The 16,906-nt window shown below is 40.8% G+C and overlaps 1 protein-coding gene and 1 pseudogene across 1 annotated transcript; one reads left to right on the top strand and one right to left on the bottom strand.

The window, feature by feature from the left end:
• LOC111867316 overlaps positions 1–5,711 on the bottom strand; it is a 13,067-nt pseudogene extending 7,356 nt beyond the window's left edge.
• A 6,112-nt stretch (positions 5,712–11,823) lies between these two features.
• Positions 11,824–15,971, top strand: LOC111867317 (paramyosin-like). The gene is made up of 4 exons (XM_023857061.1): positions 11,824–11,884; positions 14,226–14,540; positions 14,625–14,901; positions 15,422–15,971. The coding sequence occupies exons 1-4, from the start codon at positions 11,824–11,826 to the stop codon at positions 15,969–15,971; spliced, it is 1,203 nt and encodes a 400-aa protein (XP_023712829.1).
• Positions 15,972–16,906: the final 935 nt, after the last annotated feature.

The raw sequence follows: 16,906 nt of genomic DNA, 5'->3' as shown, positions 1-16,906 counted from the left end.
TCTGCGCTGAAAGGGACCAGGTTCGAGTCCGTGGATGCAGTGAAAGCAAAAGCGACGCAACTCTTGAAGAGCATAACACAAGATGACCTGCAGCACTGCTTCCAACAGTGGAAAATTCGCATGGAGCGGTGTAGGGATCGGGGAGGGGACTACATTGAAGGGGATAACATTTCGACTGTCTGATTTTTTTTTAATAAAGGGTTAGAGCATGAATCCGGTTTCTTTATTGCCACACCTTGTATAAAGCAATATTATGACATGACTGGAATCTGAATTTTATGCACGAGAATGTGGAATGCTTGCCTTCATTTTTAAGTCAGGAAAATGTAATGCCTTGCATCTACACAAGACCAATGGGAGAAAAGAGAGTATATCAACGACACAGTCACTAGTACACAGCCACATTCCCCAAAGTAGCAATGAAATTTTACAACTTCTGAAGGCAAATTATACATAAGTAACATAGTTTTACTAACCACAGATATCTAAGAGTTCATTCTGAATGACCGTCATACACACAGTTAAGGCATTCAGCTGTAAATGTGGGGGGCCAAGTCCATTCTAATGAATATCTGCCCCAATTAATGCAACATGAAACTCTGGAATCTGGTCCAAATAACAATCTACCATCTTACACGATCAGCAATTTAAAGTAAATCCCCCCTCACAATCCAAAACTAAGATAACTGCATACATTCTAGTGGACTTACCTAATCTGTCAAAACACGTGTTACACCACTGATGATCCTTAATTTCCTTTAATTTTGCATGGCGAGATGGGATGTGTACAAAGTATCTTCTGTATCAAGTCCATGGCTAAATGATCCAGCTCTACAAATGATTCTAGATGTCCTGCTTTACCATCCTTCGATGCCACGTATTCATTACATTCCATAGATGCAACTTTCCATGGCAAACCTGAAACAAAACAAAAAATTTATATTACAATACTTTCCTTGAACTTCATATATTTCTTTGAGTCATTTACTACCCAACCTTGATTGCCATTTTTAACAACTTGCCAAGTTTGAGTCTCCTAAAGTGACGTGGCAGCCTCTCATGTTCAACCCCTGAAAGGAAGAAAACTTTATTTTTTCGCTATGCACGTACGATGAGGACATGTGAGAGATGACCTCTGCTACTGGAGAACCCCCATCCAAGAAGTTTTCATAAGTCATTTTGAGATACAGCATTCAATCCACTCCAAATGTATGTGTAACAGTGATATCAATGGATAATACAAATGCTCATTACACATAAGTATAACTAAAGCTATCCCTGTACCATGCCATGAAGGGTTGCAAGACACTGAGGATCCCACATTATCTAGACAATCGGCTCAAAGATGGCGGTAAGGTTGTCAGCCTGACGTGCCAGCCACGCTTTACTCCCCAAGAAACTTATTTAATTAATTCCTGAGTCAACCCCAGGGCCATAATGTGGCTGGAAGGATTAGGTCAATTGGAAAAAATCCAATGGCCTCATCGGGACTTGAACCCGCAACCTTCCGGCTTGTAGCATAGCCCCTCAACCAACTACGCCTCACACAAACTTCATAATATCTGTACATTATGCTCTCTTTTAAGAAGGAATAATAAAAGATATCTGTAAATATGAAAAATCTTACTTTCAGGAAGGGCAAATTTTTAATTCTCTTACATGCATAGGTTTTGGGTCCCAGTCACGTTCCTTTCCCCGGTAGGAAGAGGACTGGGACTAAGACGAGGAGTATGTAACCCTCATATACTTTTGAGTAACCATGGTAAAACAAAGCCGGTTCGAAAGATCATGAAAGCAAAACAAGTGAGTGCAAGAACCTAGAGTCTTTAAGTATAAGTAAAAACCATGAAAATAAAAGCTGTTCCACAAATTGCAGTTCAGATTTCTCTGTATGGGCACACCAGTACAACTACATCAAGTAGTGATATTTTTAGTGTTAAGAAATATTCAGTGATGTCTTCGGATTCAGCTTCCAAATGGAAAAGCTGAAAGCCATACGACACTGTTATGCCCAGCATGCATGCCACACTCCAAATGATATCACTGTATTATTTTTAATTGTCACTAGCATCCCTATTCTTCAGCTATCTCGCAAATGGCAGAAATGTGCCGAACACAGAACACGTTTCTTTTTCTCGACTACTTGCATTTAAATTTTCCTTTTTCACTCTGATAAGTATTTACACAGTTATGCTCAAGTCATGCAGAGAAACATGTAGACCTCTAGTGTGAAGTAATGGTGTCTTGGTCTGGTTTCTACCAAAACTGGAAAGTAAAAATGAATTTTAGTAGAGCTCTGATATATAAAATTGAATGAAAATACATCAGTGGCCAAGTTTTTTCATGCTTTAAGAGAGGGAGACAGCGAGAGAGAGNGTGCCCTGCAGAATATTGAACATGCCTTCACAGGTTTAGCAATTACATAAAACCAATGACAACATGAGGTAACATGTGTAACATTTACTTTTCATAGGCAAATAGGGATCTAGGAAAGTGTATTCCCAGCACAAACAAAACTGAGCTAAACACTTACCAACTTCCCTGAACACAATTATACAAAAAGAAAGCCACTGTGCATACAACACCAATACAGTCACAATGTGCAACTGTGCAACATTCCTTCATGCTGTGATGCTGCTGCCAGTTATGAAAGGAACACTCTTCCTGACTTTGGTGGTACACTAGCTTTAGGAACAGCCAATATAACCTGGACCACTGCTCTTGCTTGCTATCTTCAAAACTGTGCATATAACATCAATGGAAATTTGAAATGCTATTTACACATAACACGCTCCAAACTTGCAATACAGTGTGGTAATCAACATTCCTCACTTTAAGGGTTTCCCTTATTTAATGCTGAATTTCAGTGATAACAAGGCAATCATTCCAGTATCAAATTTCGTCTTTTCACTATCTTCCTCAATATAATGTTCCAATTCATTGATCTTCAAAGATGCATTAAATGAGGATTTCACTGCACAGTGGAATCCCCATTTTACAGTTTTTTTTTTTTTTAATTTAAGATCTTCCCTCATTTAACATTACATTTCAATGATCCAAAATCAACAGCCTCTGTATAAGATTTTCTTCGGATTGGAGCTAGTTAGGCTACTGTTCCATGCTGCAATATGGGACTGTGAAACTGTCGTGCTATGTATTTATTTAAGCCATGTCTTGTACAAGATTTCCCATTCCTATCAAGTTCTCAGTGGCATATAAATGTCTGATGGTTCTACAAATGCAATACCAACATTCTGTTCCTACATGTTCTGCTTATTTCTCTCTGGTTTACAAGCAGAGTAATTACAGTATTAACTTTCATAAGTAAACACTTTTACTGCCAAGCCCTGCCACAGGAATATGTGCTAGAAAGGTCAAGGCTGCTTCGTTATAAATGGAGGTGTAACGAATGCACAATACCTTCATATGACCCCAGGTATGGACAGTCTGAAAGCCTGTTTCTTCCCCTCAAAACACCCGATACTGCCTATTCATAGAAATGTTACATGAAGTGATTAAAATCAAGCCAATCTCTTCCGCTGTGACAGTTTTTAACATATGTATACTGTGGACCTTCTAACTGGCTTGTGGCATGCAGAGGGATAAGTCTTGCTTTCTTACAAACAACAGTTACGACAGAAGAAGAGTAGCATATGGGGTCTGTTCAAAATTATTGGAACTATTTTTTTTGGGCATGCCTGCAACTGAGTGGGCCTTATCACCTTCAAAGTACCGCCCTCCTGCAGTGTTGCACCACTCCCAACACCTTAGTCATCACTGGAAACAAGAGACCTAGTGCGCCTCTTTAGTGATCGCCTGTAGCTGTCTGCAACTTTTCAATTTACAATCACCTAGCAAAATCCTGTCTCTCTCTTCTTAAGAGCTCTGGGATTCCCAAGTGAATGGACATTATTATTATAACCATATAAATAAACAGCAGCATATGAGGCTGGCCCCGTCTTGGTGTAAACAAAACTTAACAAAATATTTGGAATACACTGAAAAGAAACAACCAAGGCCACATGGTTCCTACACTGTAGCACCTTTCATAACTGCAATAGTTTTGATGTTGGCTAGAATTTGTCAAGCAGAGATAAATAGCACACAGAAACAAGGGATATGTCACTGGAACCCATTGTGTTCATTACAGAGATAAGCTACTCTGAACAGACTGAATACACATCTCAGGATAAGAGCAAGCACTAGATAAATGTGTCACTACCCTGCTTATGTTGGACACCACATGCATGTAACAGTGCAGTTACAACCCCCACCAAGTAGTCCTGCAGATACCTAAAATGGTACTCACCTCCAGTTAAGAGAAACACCAAAATGATACCACACGACCATATATCGGCTGGTTCGCCATGGTATGGCGGCATCAAGACCTCTGGGGCCATATATGCGAACGTTCCACAACACTCTGTCAATGTCCGCTCCTAAAAATAAATTGAACTGCTGTTAATACTTGTTCGAGACACAAGCACACATATGTCAGAAAACCTTCATCCAACAACTGCCAAATTCCTGTAACATGAACGAACAAATATGAGGACTAAATAGTATGAGTGAAATTCACGACTGTTATGGGGTTCCCATAAGCTATGGCAGATGTAAAATACGTCACAAACTTGAAAAACAATGACTGAACTCTGTATTAACATACACTGTATTGATACTGAAAGTAATAAACACCAGCATATATACACGTAAGAAAGCAGTACCTGAAAACCAAATATAAGGAGATTCCTATACACTCATTTGAATTTGAGGCACTCTCAATAAAAAGAAATCATACACTAAATATTGTGGGACGGGAGGAAAATTAATTAATTTTACTTCATTAAAACAACTTCACTGCCCATAAGACAGAATGTGAGCTTGAAAGGATATGAAAGAGGTCTGTCTAGTTTAAGGCACTGCCTGACATTAGCCTGGAAGGACTGAGGAAAACCCTTAGGATATCCACTTATGACACTGGAACTGAAGCCCAGGACCTCCCCAAATGAAGCAAGCACTATGATGCAACACTCTGTCTCAATATTATATNATGCCAAAGCAAGTTTTTACAGGTTATTTGTACCATCAATGCATACAGTTTGGGCTGAACAGAGGCCTACCGCTCCATTTGGGGAAAAGCACCAAGAACCTCAGTCAGCATATTCAATCCCTTACAAGATCTGCACCTAGAGACTTCGCAAACGTGCTCATGAGATTCAACTATCTGCAAACCTGCTAAGCCCTTCATTTACTGACCTGCTGCCACACTTTGCATAACTTCTGAAAAGTGACACAGAACTACACATAAGCTCCAACATTATACATACACTGTACGACCATTACTTACCATTCCTTTCCCCCGGAATATAGTGGCCAATCCAAAGTCACAAATATTTAGGTTATCGTGTTCATCCAGTAGAATATTTTCCGGCTTCAGGTCTCGATGCACAATGCCACGGCTATGAAGGTACTCCTGATTATCAACACACAACAAGCAAGAATTAGTTCAGTTGCCAAATGTTCTACACACAGATATCATTAAAACAGTGTTGCATCAGCAATGAATGAACAGTCTAGGATAACTCACGTGGTACAGCAATAAGTTACAGTCTTCTTCCCCACAGCATCCAGGCCAACTCTGGGACCCACCCTGCCTCCTATCAAATGGGTACCATGGGCTCTTTCCCTGGCAGTAGAGCAGCTGCTGCATGAAGCTGACAACTCACCTTGATCTAGCACAGGGGTCAAGAATGGTGGAGCTGCACTTCCACTCCCCCATACATCTTCTGGATGTAGTGCTTAATTAAGCACTGGGACAACTTTACCTTTGTCAGTAATAAATAAACAGCAAGACCAACAGCGTGTAAACAGGCGTCAGGCTCACACAGTGAAGGACATTCGTATTGCAGCTTTCTGGAAGATCATGGTGTGTAGTTTCGTAGATAAATAAAAGCATACTGAACGAACCTGCTGTTGCCATCTTCAGAATAAAGAGTGGGACCTCTTTTACACTGAAGATGGAGACAGCAAGTTCCTCTGAAACACTGGTGCCCATCTACGAACCATGCTTTTGAAAGCCCCAAGCGATAGGTGTAGACTGTGAACACAATGGATTTACTAAATTTGTGAACTACAACCTGGGATACAATGTTACGCTGACTGCTATACAGATTCACAATCAACAAATGTTCATTCATTCATTCGTTTGTAAGATCCTTACGAATGACACTTTGGCACATGCAGGAATAAACAATACTACATGCTGTAGCCTCATAATTCTGAATGATAATTTTCCTTAAGGTGTGCATTTTCTAAAAGCAAATATTTCTAAGTTTTAAAATTTAATTACACAAGGTTTAATATGCGTGAATGCATTTTGTAATGATAATACTACAGATAAACAAGTCTTGGGATTACTGGGGTTTTGAACTTTGTCCAACATCCAGTACTAGAACAGTGTTTTATCTACTGATTAAGCTCAGCTCTTTCTAACAGACCCAAGCAAGTTAAGTGTTTCCCACCCCTAACCTGAGGACAGAAACAGATCGACTTTCTGAAATGTGCTCTTCACAGTACCAGATGATGGGTAAAGTCCAAAAACCCAGTAATCACCAGTTATACACCATAATCAGAACACTTTAGAATCTTAGATATACAAATTCCTATCCGCAGCATACCATATTAGAGAAAGATAGACTTCACTCACCACTCCTGAAAGTATCTCATTGAAATATCTCTGACCTGCTGGGTTTGTTATGCCACGATCAGGTTCTGGAAAATACAAATGAAAGTTTGGTTACTTTTTGTAAAGAGCGAAGTGCTATCTTACACACTCACTACTTGCTACAAGAAAAGCAGACTAACTAGAATTACTAAGAATTACAAATGCAGTGGTGGGGGGAGAGAAATTAAGATTACACCAGCATTCCTTGAACACCTTGAGGCCTGCAAGTGACAGCATTCAAAACTTTTGACCCAAAATTGTTTCTTTTATCAATCACGTCTGTCAAATCTTGCTAACGAGGTATGTTGTGTATGATGTACACAATATCCTTTACTTCAGACAAAGAAATGTTAGTTCTGGAATGCTTCCACAGATGTCAGAAATCCCATGGCTACAAAAAAGCAATAAAACTAAACATGCATGCCATCTATACTTGCCTGATATTCAGAGGAGCAACTCTGCGATGCGAACGGACAAGTGTCAGTAAAATTGCACTGGTATAATGCGGCTTATCATCCATGCCAGCAATAACAGGAAAACCAACTATATCAATTGTTCAACGAGCCAGTTAAAATACTGACAGTTCTATCAATCCCCATATTATTTTTTATAACTCTTGAAGACTACTGCATCTTCCATTTCTTTCCCATGTCCTGTGAAAGTAGACAAGAGTGCAGCCTAACAAACTCTTCAGTGAAACATTTTACTCCTAATTATCCGTGGGAATGGAAGGGAAAGGGCGCGCAAACAACAAATAAACACAAACAATCAAAGGATTCCTCTAAATCTGGAAATGGATACACAAGCAGTCCAATGGAAAATTGTTAAAATTTATAGAAAAGGCAAACTGAACGCTGAGTACGTTTAATTTTTCTCTACTACTTCTGGTCAAAACATTTCGCCCCCAAAAAATATTTCATAGGATACACAGACACCTGCAGGTCTTCATGTAAAGTGCTCATTAAAACTGCCTGAACTAATGGTGAGCTGAAATAGCTTGACAACTTCCTTTCTGCAAAACTCTCGAATATTGAAATTAATGTAAATCTGTCCACCTGTTCTATAGCTGTTTCACACATACAGAAGGGATGAGCAACACGTGCTCTACGAAGTTGTCTGCCAATACACCTAGCACGTGCATGGATAAGACAAACCAGACAACCCATGCACAGCTAAATGAGAATACACTGTACACAGGAAATCATTTTCCCCATTTCCTCCCTCACAAAGACAGCAGAAGAAACCAACCAAAGAAGGAAGATCCATGAAAAGTCAATACAGTATTTACTTTAGCATCCTAAACATAATAAATTACAGATTCCAAACATTCAATCATTCTTGTGTGTAACAGATCATGTGAAAAAAATGTTACATCCAGGTTACTGATGTATGCCAGTTTGACCAACTCCATTATGAATGATTCTTTTAATTGCTGATTGTGAACAATCCTCACCAGCTATGCGATCAAAGAGGTCTCCTCCTGACACAAACTCAAGGAAGATGTACTCGAGGGGTCCTTCTTGGCGGTGTCCGTAAAACCGGACGATATTCGGACGGTTCAGCATCCTGTGGATGAACACTTCTTTGTGTACACTACTTTGCGCACCTGAATGTTTCCCCAAGTCAATCGCTTTCATTACGACTTGCTCTCCCGAACCTCTGTGTGTCAGCAACCTTACTCTGTTATGTGCAAAAATATCAATGAAATTAAAGGTTTAATTCCTCTCCATCTTAAGGACAGAATGTGTAAGACAATCTGCTGCACTGTTCACTGAAATCCTAATCAGTTTTTCTTCAAATTTCAGGCTCATTAATAAAAAAGAGCACTCACTTTATTGCATAGATCGCTTATCCTACTCTCTATCGTGATTATTGAAAGGCAAAGATATCCCTGGGCTTTAACTAATTAAGGACCACACCATGAAGACATACGGGGGAGTGAAAGTATAGCCCCACTACTCTTAACCTTGGCTTTAGATGGAAGTGAGTGGTCAGCTTCATGCCCTGGCTGCTTTACCACCGGATACCCACTGCATAGGATGATGGGTAGGCCTCAGAGCCAGTCTCGACCTTCCAGAAAAGAAAAAAACTCTCGCACATGTCAGGAACTAAACACTAACTCCACAGCCATCCAGCCCGTAGCCCAGTCACTGTACCAACTGAGCATCCAGTTCCTATTATGATTATTACACTTACTTTATTTTCTGGAAGCATGTTACTTAAGTACAGATATTTTATGCATTAAGTCTGACAACTATAACCTTTAAGTCTGACGTTGATATTGTATTTTTATAACTGTTGACTTACAAACAGTCCTTAATTGATGTATATTTATGGTTTTGCACCATGCCAAATTTCAGGGCCAGGCCCAGCTCCAGAGCTTTTCCTGTTGTATTTTTCAGTTATAAATCTTGGACCTCAGGATTGTAAATACATACATCATAAGCACAGCAACGCTATGTGAGTTTTGGACAAAATATTATGTCTGAGGTTTGAAAATTAAGAATGAACATATTTACTAAATATATGTATGCCTGATATTTAATCACATCTGCCATAAGAGTAAGCAATGCAGTGTGCTGGGAAAAGAAATTTCCAACCTCGTCTACATCACCTACAAACTTTTTCTCAAATATTTCCATACAGGAGCTAAATGGGTTGACATAGCTGTAACGCTCATAACCTGTGGTCTCAGGTTGTCAACTCAAATCTTAACCAGGGAATCAGATATCCTGCCATGGTTTCTGTTTTCTTTTTCTGTCCCTCCAGGCAAATTCTGGGATTGTAGCTCATTTGGGCCACTGCTGCTTCCTTCCTAATCCTTTCCAGATTACTGCTCGCCTACCCATTCAATCGGCGCTTTCTGTCTAGCTACTTTAAGGGTTATGAAATACACAGGGCAAATAGTGTTTCTCACACTTTCTGTATAAAAGCCATTCAACATCGGTTCCATATAACATGTTTATAAACACTAAATAATGCACTTCCACTGTTTTCCCCCAGTGCGAAAGTCAAGGAAACGTGAATCCAGACATCTACTTCCCCATATGCCTTCAGGGTATAGTGCTTAATTAGGTCCTCACAGGGATAACTTTACCTATAAAAGTATCACTATTTTTAATGTACACTGCAACACAACCACAAAAGGATATTATTGAACTTTTGGAGCATACAGTAAATAATTAGTTACAGAATTTGTTTAGCTTTGTATTGTCTGTTTGTTTGTTTGTTTGTTATGCTTGTGACCAGTTTCATGTCCATTGTATTTTGAATTTGTGAAATGTGAAATATATGTATGTATGTATGTGTATTAAAATTGACTTCAATTTTCAAAGCAAAGTATAGCTACAATGAATTGCAATGTCATGGTACAAATACGTATGCCGGATAGCTCAAATTCAGGTCATGGAATATAAACATGACACATGAAATATTCCTCTTCAAATCTGTCAGTTATAACTGTGAAAGTTTCCTGAGTCCATGGCAGATTTTCTCTCTGGCTTAACTGTAAATACAACCCCACCTCCCTCAGTAATATTATATATGTATATTTCCCAAGATTGGTGTAGTGAGTTTATTTAAATGTTATACACCATGCACTGTCTTAACATATGCTTTCCTAGTTACATGGGCTTAAGTGCGACACCAGTATGCCCTAGTGTGTGCTTATGACTATATCGGATGTGTTTTCTATTACTATACAGGGAAAAACTAGCCATATTCAAAACATCCAAGTGATATGCCCACGAACAGCAGGCCTGAAAGACGGCTGAGTAAAAATGTCATGTGAAGTAACTTTGCACTAAATAGGGGCTTTCAATGTATTTTACTGAAAACATGTCTTCATACATGCTGCACAGTAACATAATGTTTCACTAGGTAACCGTCTGCTCACACACATACTGCATAAGCCAACTACATTTTTTTACAAATTCCCTTTTACCAACTGCTCAAGCCTGCAACAACTGCAACAAATGGTTGCTTGCAGTATCTGAATGTGTTTGGTGATTGGCATGGTCGTATGTTGGACTCTTCATAAGCTAGGATTATTGTTTTAACTCCTTACAGCATAACCTGTGGTGGCAAGGAGGGGTACCTCCACGCCCCCCTGCACTACGGCGTTACATCGAAATTCGAATTCATATAAATATCTCTCCGTGACTTCGGTATCCCATAATTGGAGAAAGGAGAGTACCCCATTATAGGAACCTTGCCATGTTGAATTTCAGCCACGACCTGTGTTTATATCACTTTACAAACTTGCATGCATGAAGTGTCAGAAATTTCATTATCGATATTGCATACAATCAAAATGATAGTTACTTGAAATCAGTTGCATCAAGGAATGGGGTAGCAGACAAACAAAGTCTATCGCACACAAGAACGCATTAAATCTAGTGACTAGAATAAAACCTAGTTGGCAGTCCACTACTTCTCTAAAGTGGCGTGACTGTGCATCAGCTACAAAACCAACTGCACGCCACCCAACGGCAGAACCTTACAGAAAAGATAACAGTAGTACCTCATATTAGGAATTGCCCTCGTGTTAAGCAACGTTGCCCTACGTAATTGGGTATGGTTCTTGGCGCCAAATGTTTCACTCAAAATGATATCTTATCTCAGAAGACCACAGATAACATAACCGTACCTAATTTCTTTATTCAAACGCGAGACACAACACTTCTCGCTTGAGCACTGGGCTGCAACTGGTGTAGCTCTGAAATAATTCGTGTCTAACATATCTGGCAGTTCAGATCATGTGACTTCTCATAATTTAGAAAATATGATTTAGGCACCGGTGTGGTGTTAGTATCACTCCCCTATACATGCAGCTGTCCTCTGGGAACTTCTGAAGTTAATGAGAATAGGGTCCCTTATTAACGAAATTTTACAGACTATACCGACACAACGGCAACACTCTAGACTTATGTGCGGGGGTTATTCAGTTCAGATTGGTTATTTCGAGGTTTATCGTGCTTTCCGTCATTGCCTTCTGGAAAATAGTGGTCCAGTGCCTCGATTGCACCACAATCGCTTATTTACAAATCTTTTCCAATGCGTCATTTATTATTCAACATGATATTGTGACATGTTGCGCAATGGACGCCCTCCCACCCCGCCAACAGCGATGTGGCGGCTCTGGCCACTGTGACGTAGCTGGTGAGTCAGAACTCCCCCCCCCCCCCNCCCCCCGCCGGCGGTGACGTGCCGAGCGGAGCCGAAGTGAGCCGAGTTCTAGCACACTGGTCGCTATGCAACGCGGATAAACAGTGGTTGCGAGAGACGACGGTAGCAACAGTGGTGTCTATTACGTGGCAGTATTTTCGTCGCCCTGCTGGGGGTTTATAAGAGAGCTACACTGCCTACGAAGACAGTTAAAGTGTATCAGCGGTTGAAGATAGTTCTCCGGTTCTCGAACTTACGAGATAGTTACGAGTTAGGTCGCAAGTTCTCAAGCCAACAGTGATAGTTCGTGATAACCGAGTAATAACTGGGAGTGTGGGACGCAGTGACACTGATATAGCTCCCGTATTGTGAATACGTGTAGACTACTGAAAACAGAGTGAATTGATTTGCGAATAGGGTTATAAATTGTGAAACCCGCAACTGTGTTATAAACAATTGTAGCCGAGATTTTTAGGTTGTTAAATAAACCAATTAACAATCTTTACGGCGTAAACAGTAACTAAATACGTTACAATATGTTAATTCCGGGTATTATGCCGTGGTGACAGGGGGCGTGAAGGTATCCAGCCACTATCACCATTTGTTACGCCGTAAGGGGCTAACACAATAATCCTAGATTACCATCAGCTAGTATTCTTCTGGTTCTGGACTTCCTTCGTTGCATACAGCTGCCGCCATTTATTACCTCTTATGAGTGGTGAGAAAATATTACTAATTTAGTCCATCGCCACCCTTTCAGTTAAGATGTTCGCTGCACTCGGCTGCCGTCGACTGCCTGGGTTAGTTCTGGCTTCGCTTGAACTAGGATCCTCGGGATCGGTCGGGGAAAGTTTGAGTTTGTGAGGGTGAATTATAACTCTCTGTACAACCTATCCTATCTACACTTGTCTATTTACACTATTTACAATAAAAGAATGCCGACGTCTGTCGGTTTACACATGGTATCGTTGCGTTAATTGTTCTGATATACATTCTAATCTCTCGCTTAGAGCAGATGGCTCGAGACTGTCACTGTAACATTATTATTACTCGATACGATCTCTGTCCTACCCTAGATACACTGGTCTATTCACCTTTAATTTGATTCTATTTACAATATTACAATATTTCAGCCGGAACTACAGCATTTCTATACGTCGTCAAGCTATCGTTTCATCATAATCTCCCCTTCTCAGGTGTAAGTCTGTGGGTCTCTCTCTCTATCTCTCTTTCGCCTATTTCGGCTCATGAGAATATCCAAGTATTAATTGTTAAATGTGAACCTTTTCCCACTCTCCATTCCCTACTACTCATTACATAATTTTACACTATCTTATTATAATGTTTCACCCTTAAAATATTCTGCCCCTAAAGTTATACATACTGAAAGCCTATATATATTTATCGCAAAAATCAGTAGTCATAACACACTATCTAACGTCTACCATATTTACTACACTAGCATCCTTAGCTGTTACTTGTTACATGATTTCTATTATTCTACACTAAGGGCTCGCTGGGCACACTGGACATTGCTTTCACATTTAACAAACAAAGCCTTACCAACAACCATAAAGTTTAACACCATGGCTAGTATGAGTAAACGTGACTTACTTGTGATAGGAGACGCAGGCTAGACTCCACCATTTGTAAGACCCATATCGAATAGCTCCGGCTGACAACTCGTTATTACGTTTAGATCAGATCCCTATTTAGTTTCCTTTCCATTTTTGTACACTAATTTTGCTGGCGCTGCAGTTGGCGAAAGAGGGAAGTTAACCACTTCCTTTGTTCTACATTTCGGGGTGGAACGTATCCATTGGCTAATCTCTTTACTGGAGGGCGGGTCCGTGGTACATCATCGCTGCGAATTTGATAATATTATTATACTGCAGTGGCCCAGTTAGCGGAGCTTCCTAATAATGCGATCACACATAAATGCTGATCATCAACATTCTTAACCTAGATCCCTAGATCATCTGTTGTCATCTTTACTCGATTGCTTTAAAACGCTTTTCGCAAGCCTCGAAACGTGTAGGCAATGTCTTTTGATTTTCAGTTTAAAAATTGCGGCGCAACACCGGGTCGGTTGCACCACTGAAGAACAAACTTACACAGAGAAATTACTCTTCAAGATATATATATATAAAAAAACAGATGACTTCTTTTAATTAATATAATGTAAATTGAAATAGAGATTTTTATACTTTACATTTTTTTTTGTATTTTGCCCTTTACTAAGATATATAAATTAACGCTTTTGCCCAATTCACCCAATAGATCCCGAGTTACACCCTTCAAGATACACAACACGAGAACGATCTAATTGATACAGAGACAGAGAGGGACGCATTAAAACTTGAAGCGGAACAATTTCGAGGCCAGCGTAAGGACGCCGCAGCACTGAAGGAAGATAGGCACCGTCGTATATTAGAAGCCAAACGCCAAGTATTGTATACGAAAGCCATAGAGGAAGAGAAGGACGCTCTCAAGCTTGAAGCAAAACAAATTCCAGGCCATTGTAAGGAAGTCGCAGCAATGAAGGAAGATAGGCACCGTCGTATATTAGAAGCCAACCGCCAAGCAGTGTATACGAAAGCCATAGAGGAAGAGAGGGACGCTCTCAAGCTTGAAGCAGAACAACTTTGGGGCCAGTCTAAGGACGTCGAAGAACTGAAGGAAGATAGGCACCGTCGTATATTAAAAGTCTAACGCCAAGCAGTGTATACGGAAGCCATAGAGGAAGAGAGGGACGCTCTCAAGCTTGAAGCAGAACAACTTCGGGGCCAGTCTAAGGACGCCGAAGCACTGAAGGAAGATAGGCACCGTCGTATATTAGAAGTCAAACACCAAGCAGTGTATAATAAAGACATAGAGGAAGAGAATGACGCTCTTAAGCTTAAAGCAGAAAAACTTCGGGGCCAGTCTAATGACGCCGAAGCACTGAAGGAAGAAAGGAACCTTCGAATATTAGAAGTCAAACGCCAAGCAGTGTATACGAAAGCCATAGAGTAAGAGAGAGACGCTCTCAAACTTGAAGCAGAACAACTTCGAGGCCAGTCTAAGGACGCCGAAGCACTGAAGGAAGATACGCACCGTCGTATATTAGAAGTCGAACGCCAAGCAGTGTATACGAAAGCCACAGTGGAAGAGAAGGACGCTCTTAAGCTTGAAGTAGAACAACTTCGGGGCCAGTCTAAGGACGTCGAAGCACTGAAGGAAGATAGGAACCGTTGTTTATTATAAGTCAAATGCCAAGCAGTGTATACGAAAGCCATAGAGGAAGAGAGAGACGCTCTCAAACTTGAAGCAGAACAACTTCGAGGCCAGTCTAAGGACGCCGAAGCACTGAAGGAAGATACACACCGTCGTATATTTGAAGTCAAAGGCCAAGCAGTGTATACGAAAGCCATAGAGGAAGAGAAGGACGCTCTTAAGCTTGAAGCAGAACAACTTTCGTGGCCAGTCTAAGGACGCAGAAGCACTAAGGAAATAGGAACAGTCGTATATTAGAAGTAAAACGCCAAGCAGTGTATACGAAAGCGATAGAGGATTAGAAGACGCTCTCAAACTTGAAGCAGAACAACTTCGAGGCCAGTCTAAGGACGCCGAAGGTCTGAAGAAAGATAGGCACCGTCGTATATATGAAGTAAAACGCCAAGCCGTGTATACGAAACCAATAGAGGAAGAGAAGGACGCTCTCAAGTTTGAAGCAGAACATATTCCAGGCCAGTCTAAGGGCTCCGAAGAACTGAAGGAAGATTGGTACCGTCGTATATTAGAAATCAAACGCCAAGCAGTGTGTACGAAAGCCATAGAGGAAGAGAAGGACACTCTTAAGCTTGAAGCAGATCAACTTCGGGGCCAGTGTAAGGACGCCGAAGCACTGAAGGAAGAAATGAACCGTCGTATATTAGAAGTCAAACTCCAAGCAGTGTATACGAAAGCCATAGAGGAAGAGATAGACGCTCTCAAACTTGAAGCAGAACAACTTCGAGGCCAGTCTAAGGACGCCGAAGCACCGACGGAAGAAAGGAATCGTCGTATATTAGAAGTCAAACTCCAAGCAGTGTATACGTAAGCCATAGAAGAAGAGAGGACGCTCTCAAACTTGAAGCAGAACAACTTCGAGGCCAGTCTAAGGACGTCGAAGCACTGAAGGAAATTACGCAACGTCGTATATTAGAAGTGAAACGCCAATCAGTGTGTACGAAAGCCATAGAAGAAGAGAAGGACGCTTTTAAGTTTGAAGCAGAATAACTTTGGGGCCAGTCTAAGGACGCCGAAGCATTAAGGAAGATAGGAAACGTTGTATATTAGAAGTCAAACGCCAAGCAGTGTATACGAAAGCCATAGAGGAAGAGAAGGCGCTTTCAAACTTGAAGCAGAAGAACTTCGAGGCCGGGCTAATGACGCCGAAGGTCTGAAGGAAGATACGCACCGTCGTATAATAGAAGTCATACGCCAAGCATTGTATATGAAAGCCACAGAAAAGGAGAAGGACGCTCTTAAGCTTGAAGCAGAACAACTTCGGGGCCAGTGTAAGGACGCCGAAGCACTGAAGGAAGATAGGCACCGTCTTATATTGGAAGCCAAATGCCAAGCAATGTATACGAAAGTCATAGAGGAAGAGATTGTCGATCTCAAGTCTGGCCACTCAGTTCGTTGTCCCCTTTACGTGGTTTGCCACTTTGTTACTGTCCTCTTTCATCCTACGTTGTGCTCCACTTATCAACGTCCTCACTCTTCTCGTGGATGTCGAGAAGTTAGGTGGGAAGGGAGGAAGAATTTGGAAGTTGGTGCTGGTAGGCGAGAGTTCGGTTTCGGTACTACAATTAAGTGTCTCGCAGGTATTGAAAGACGGGAGTATCAGGGTTCTGGTCTGTAATTGGTAGAGCTCAGTTCATATCCCGGTGACTTATACGGGTCTGGCTCGTTCAGAGCAGGAAGGATCTTTCACTACAATGACACACAGCTCTTAAGACTGTTGTACATAGTAATAATTTAATTCACTTC

Source organism: Cryptotermes secundus, unplaced genomic scaffold, assembly GCF_002891405.2.
Source record: "Cryptotermes secundus unplaced genomic scaffold, Csec_1.0 scaffold1939, whole genome shotgun sequence".
Taxonomy (NCBI): domain Eukaryota; kingdom Metazoa; phylum Arthropoda; class Insecta; order Blattodea; family Kalotermitidae; genus Cryptotermes; species Cryptotermes secundus.
The sequence above is the reverse complement of the archived record's forward strand: the minus strand, read 5'-3'. Positions and strand labels throughout refer to the sequence as shown.

Excerpts from the sequence above, each read along its gene's own strand:
- LOC111867317 (XM_023857061.1), top strand. The coding sequence starts at position 11,824 with ATGGACGCCCTCCCACCCCGCCAACAGCGATGTGGCGGCTCTGGCCAC. Across the intron at positions 11,885-14,225 it reads TGGCCACTGTGACGTAGCTG|AGACAGAGAGGGACGCATTA; the intron begins GTGAGTCAGAAC and ends TAATTGATACAG. Across the intron at positions 14,902-15,421 it reads GTGTATACGAAAGCCATAGA|TGTATACGAAAGCGATAGAG; the intron begins GTAAGAGAGAGA and ends AACGCCAAGCAG.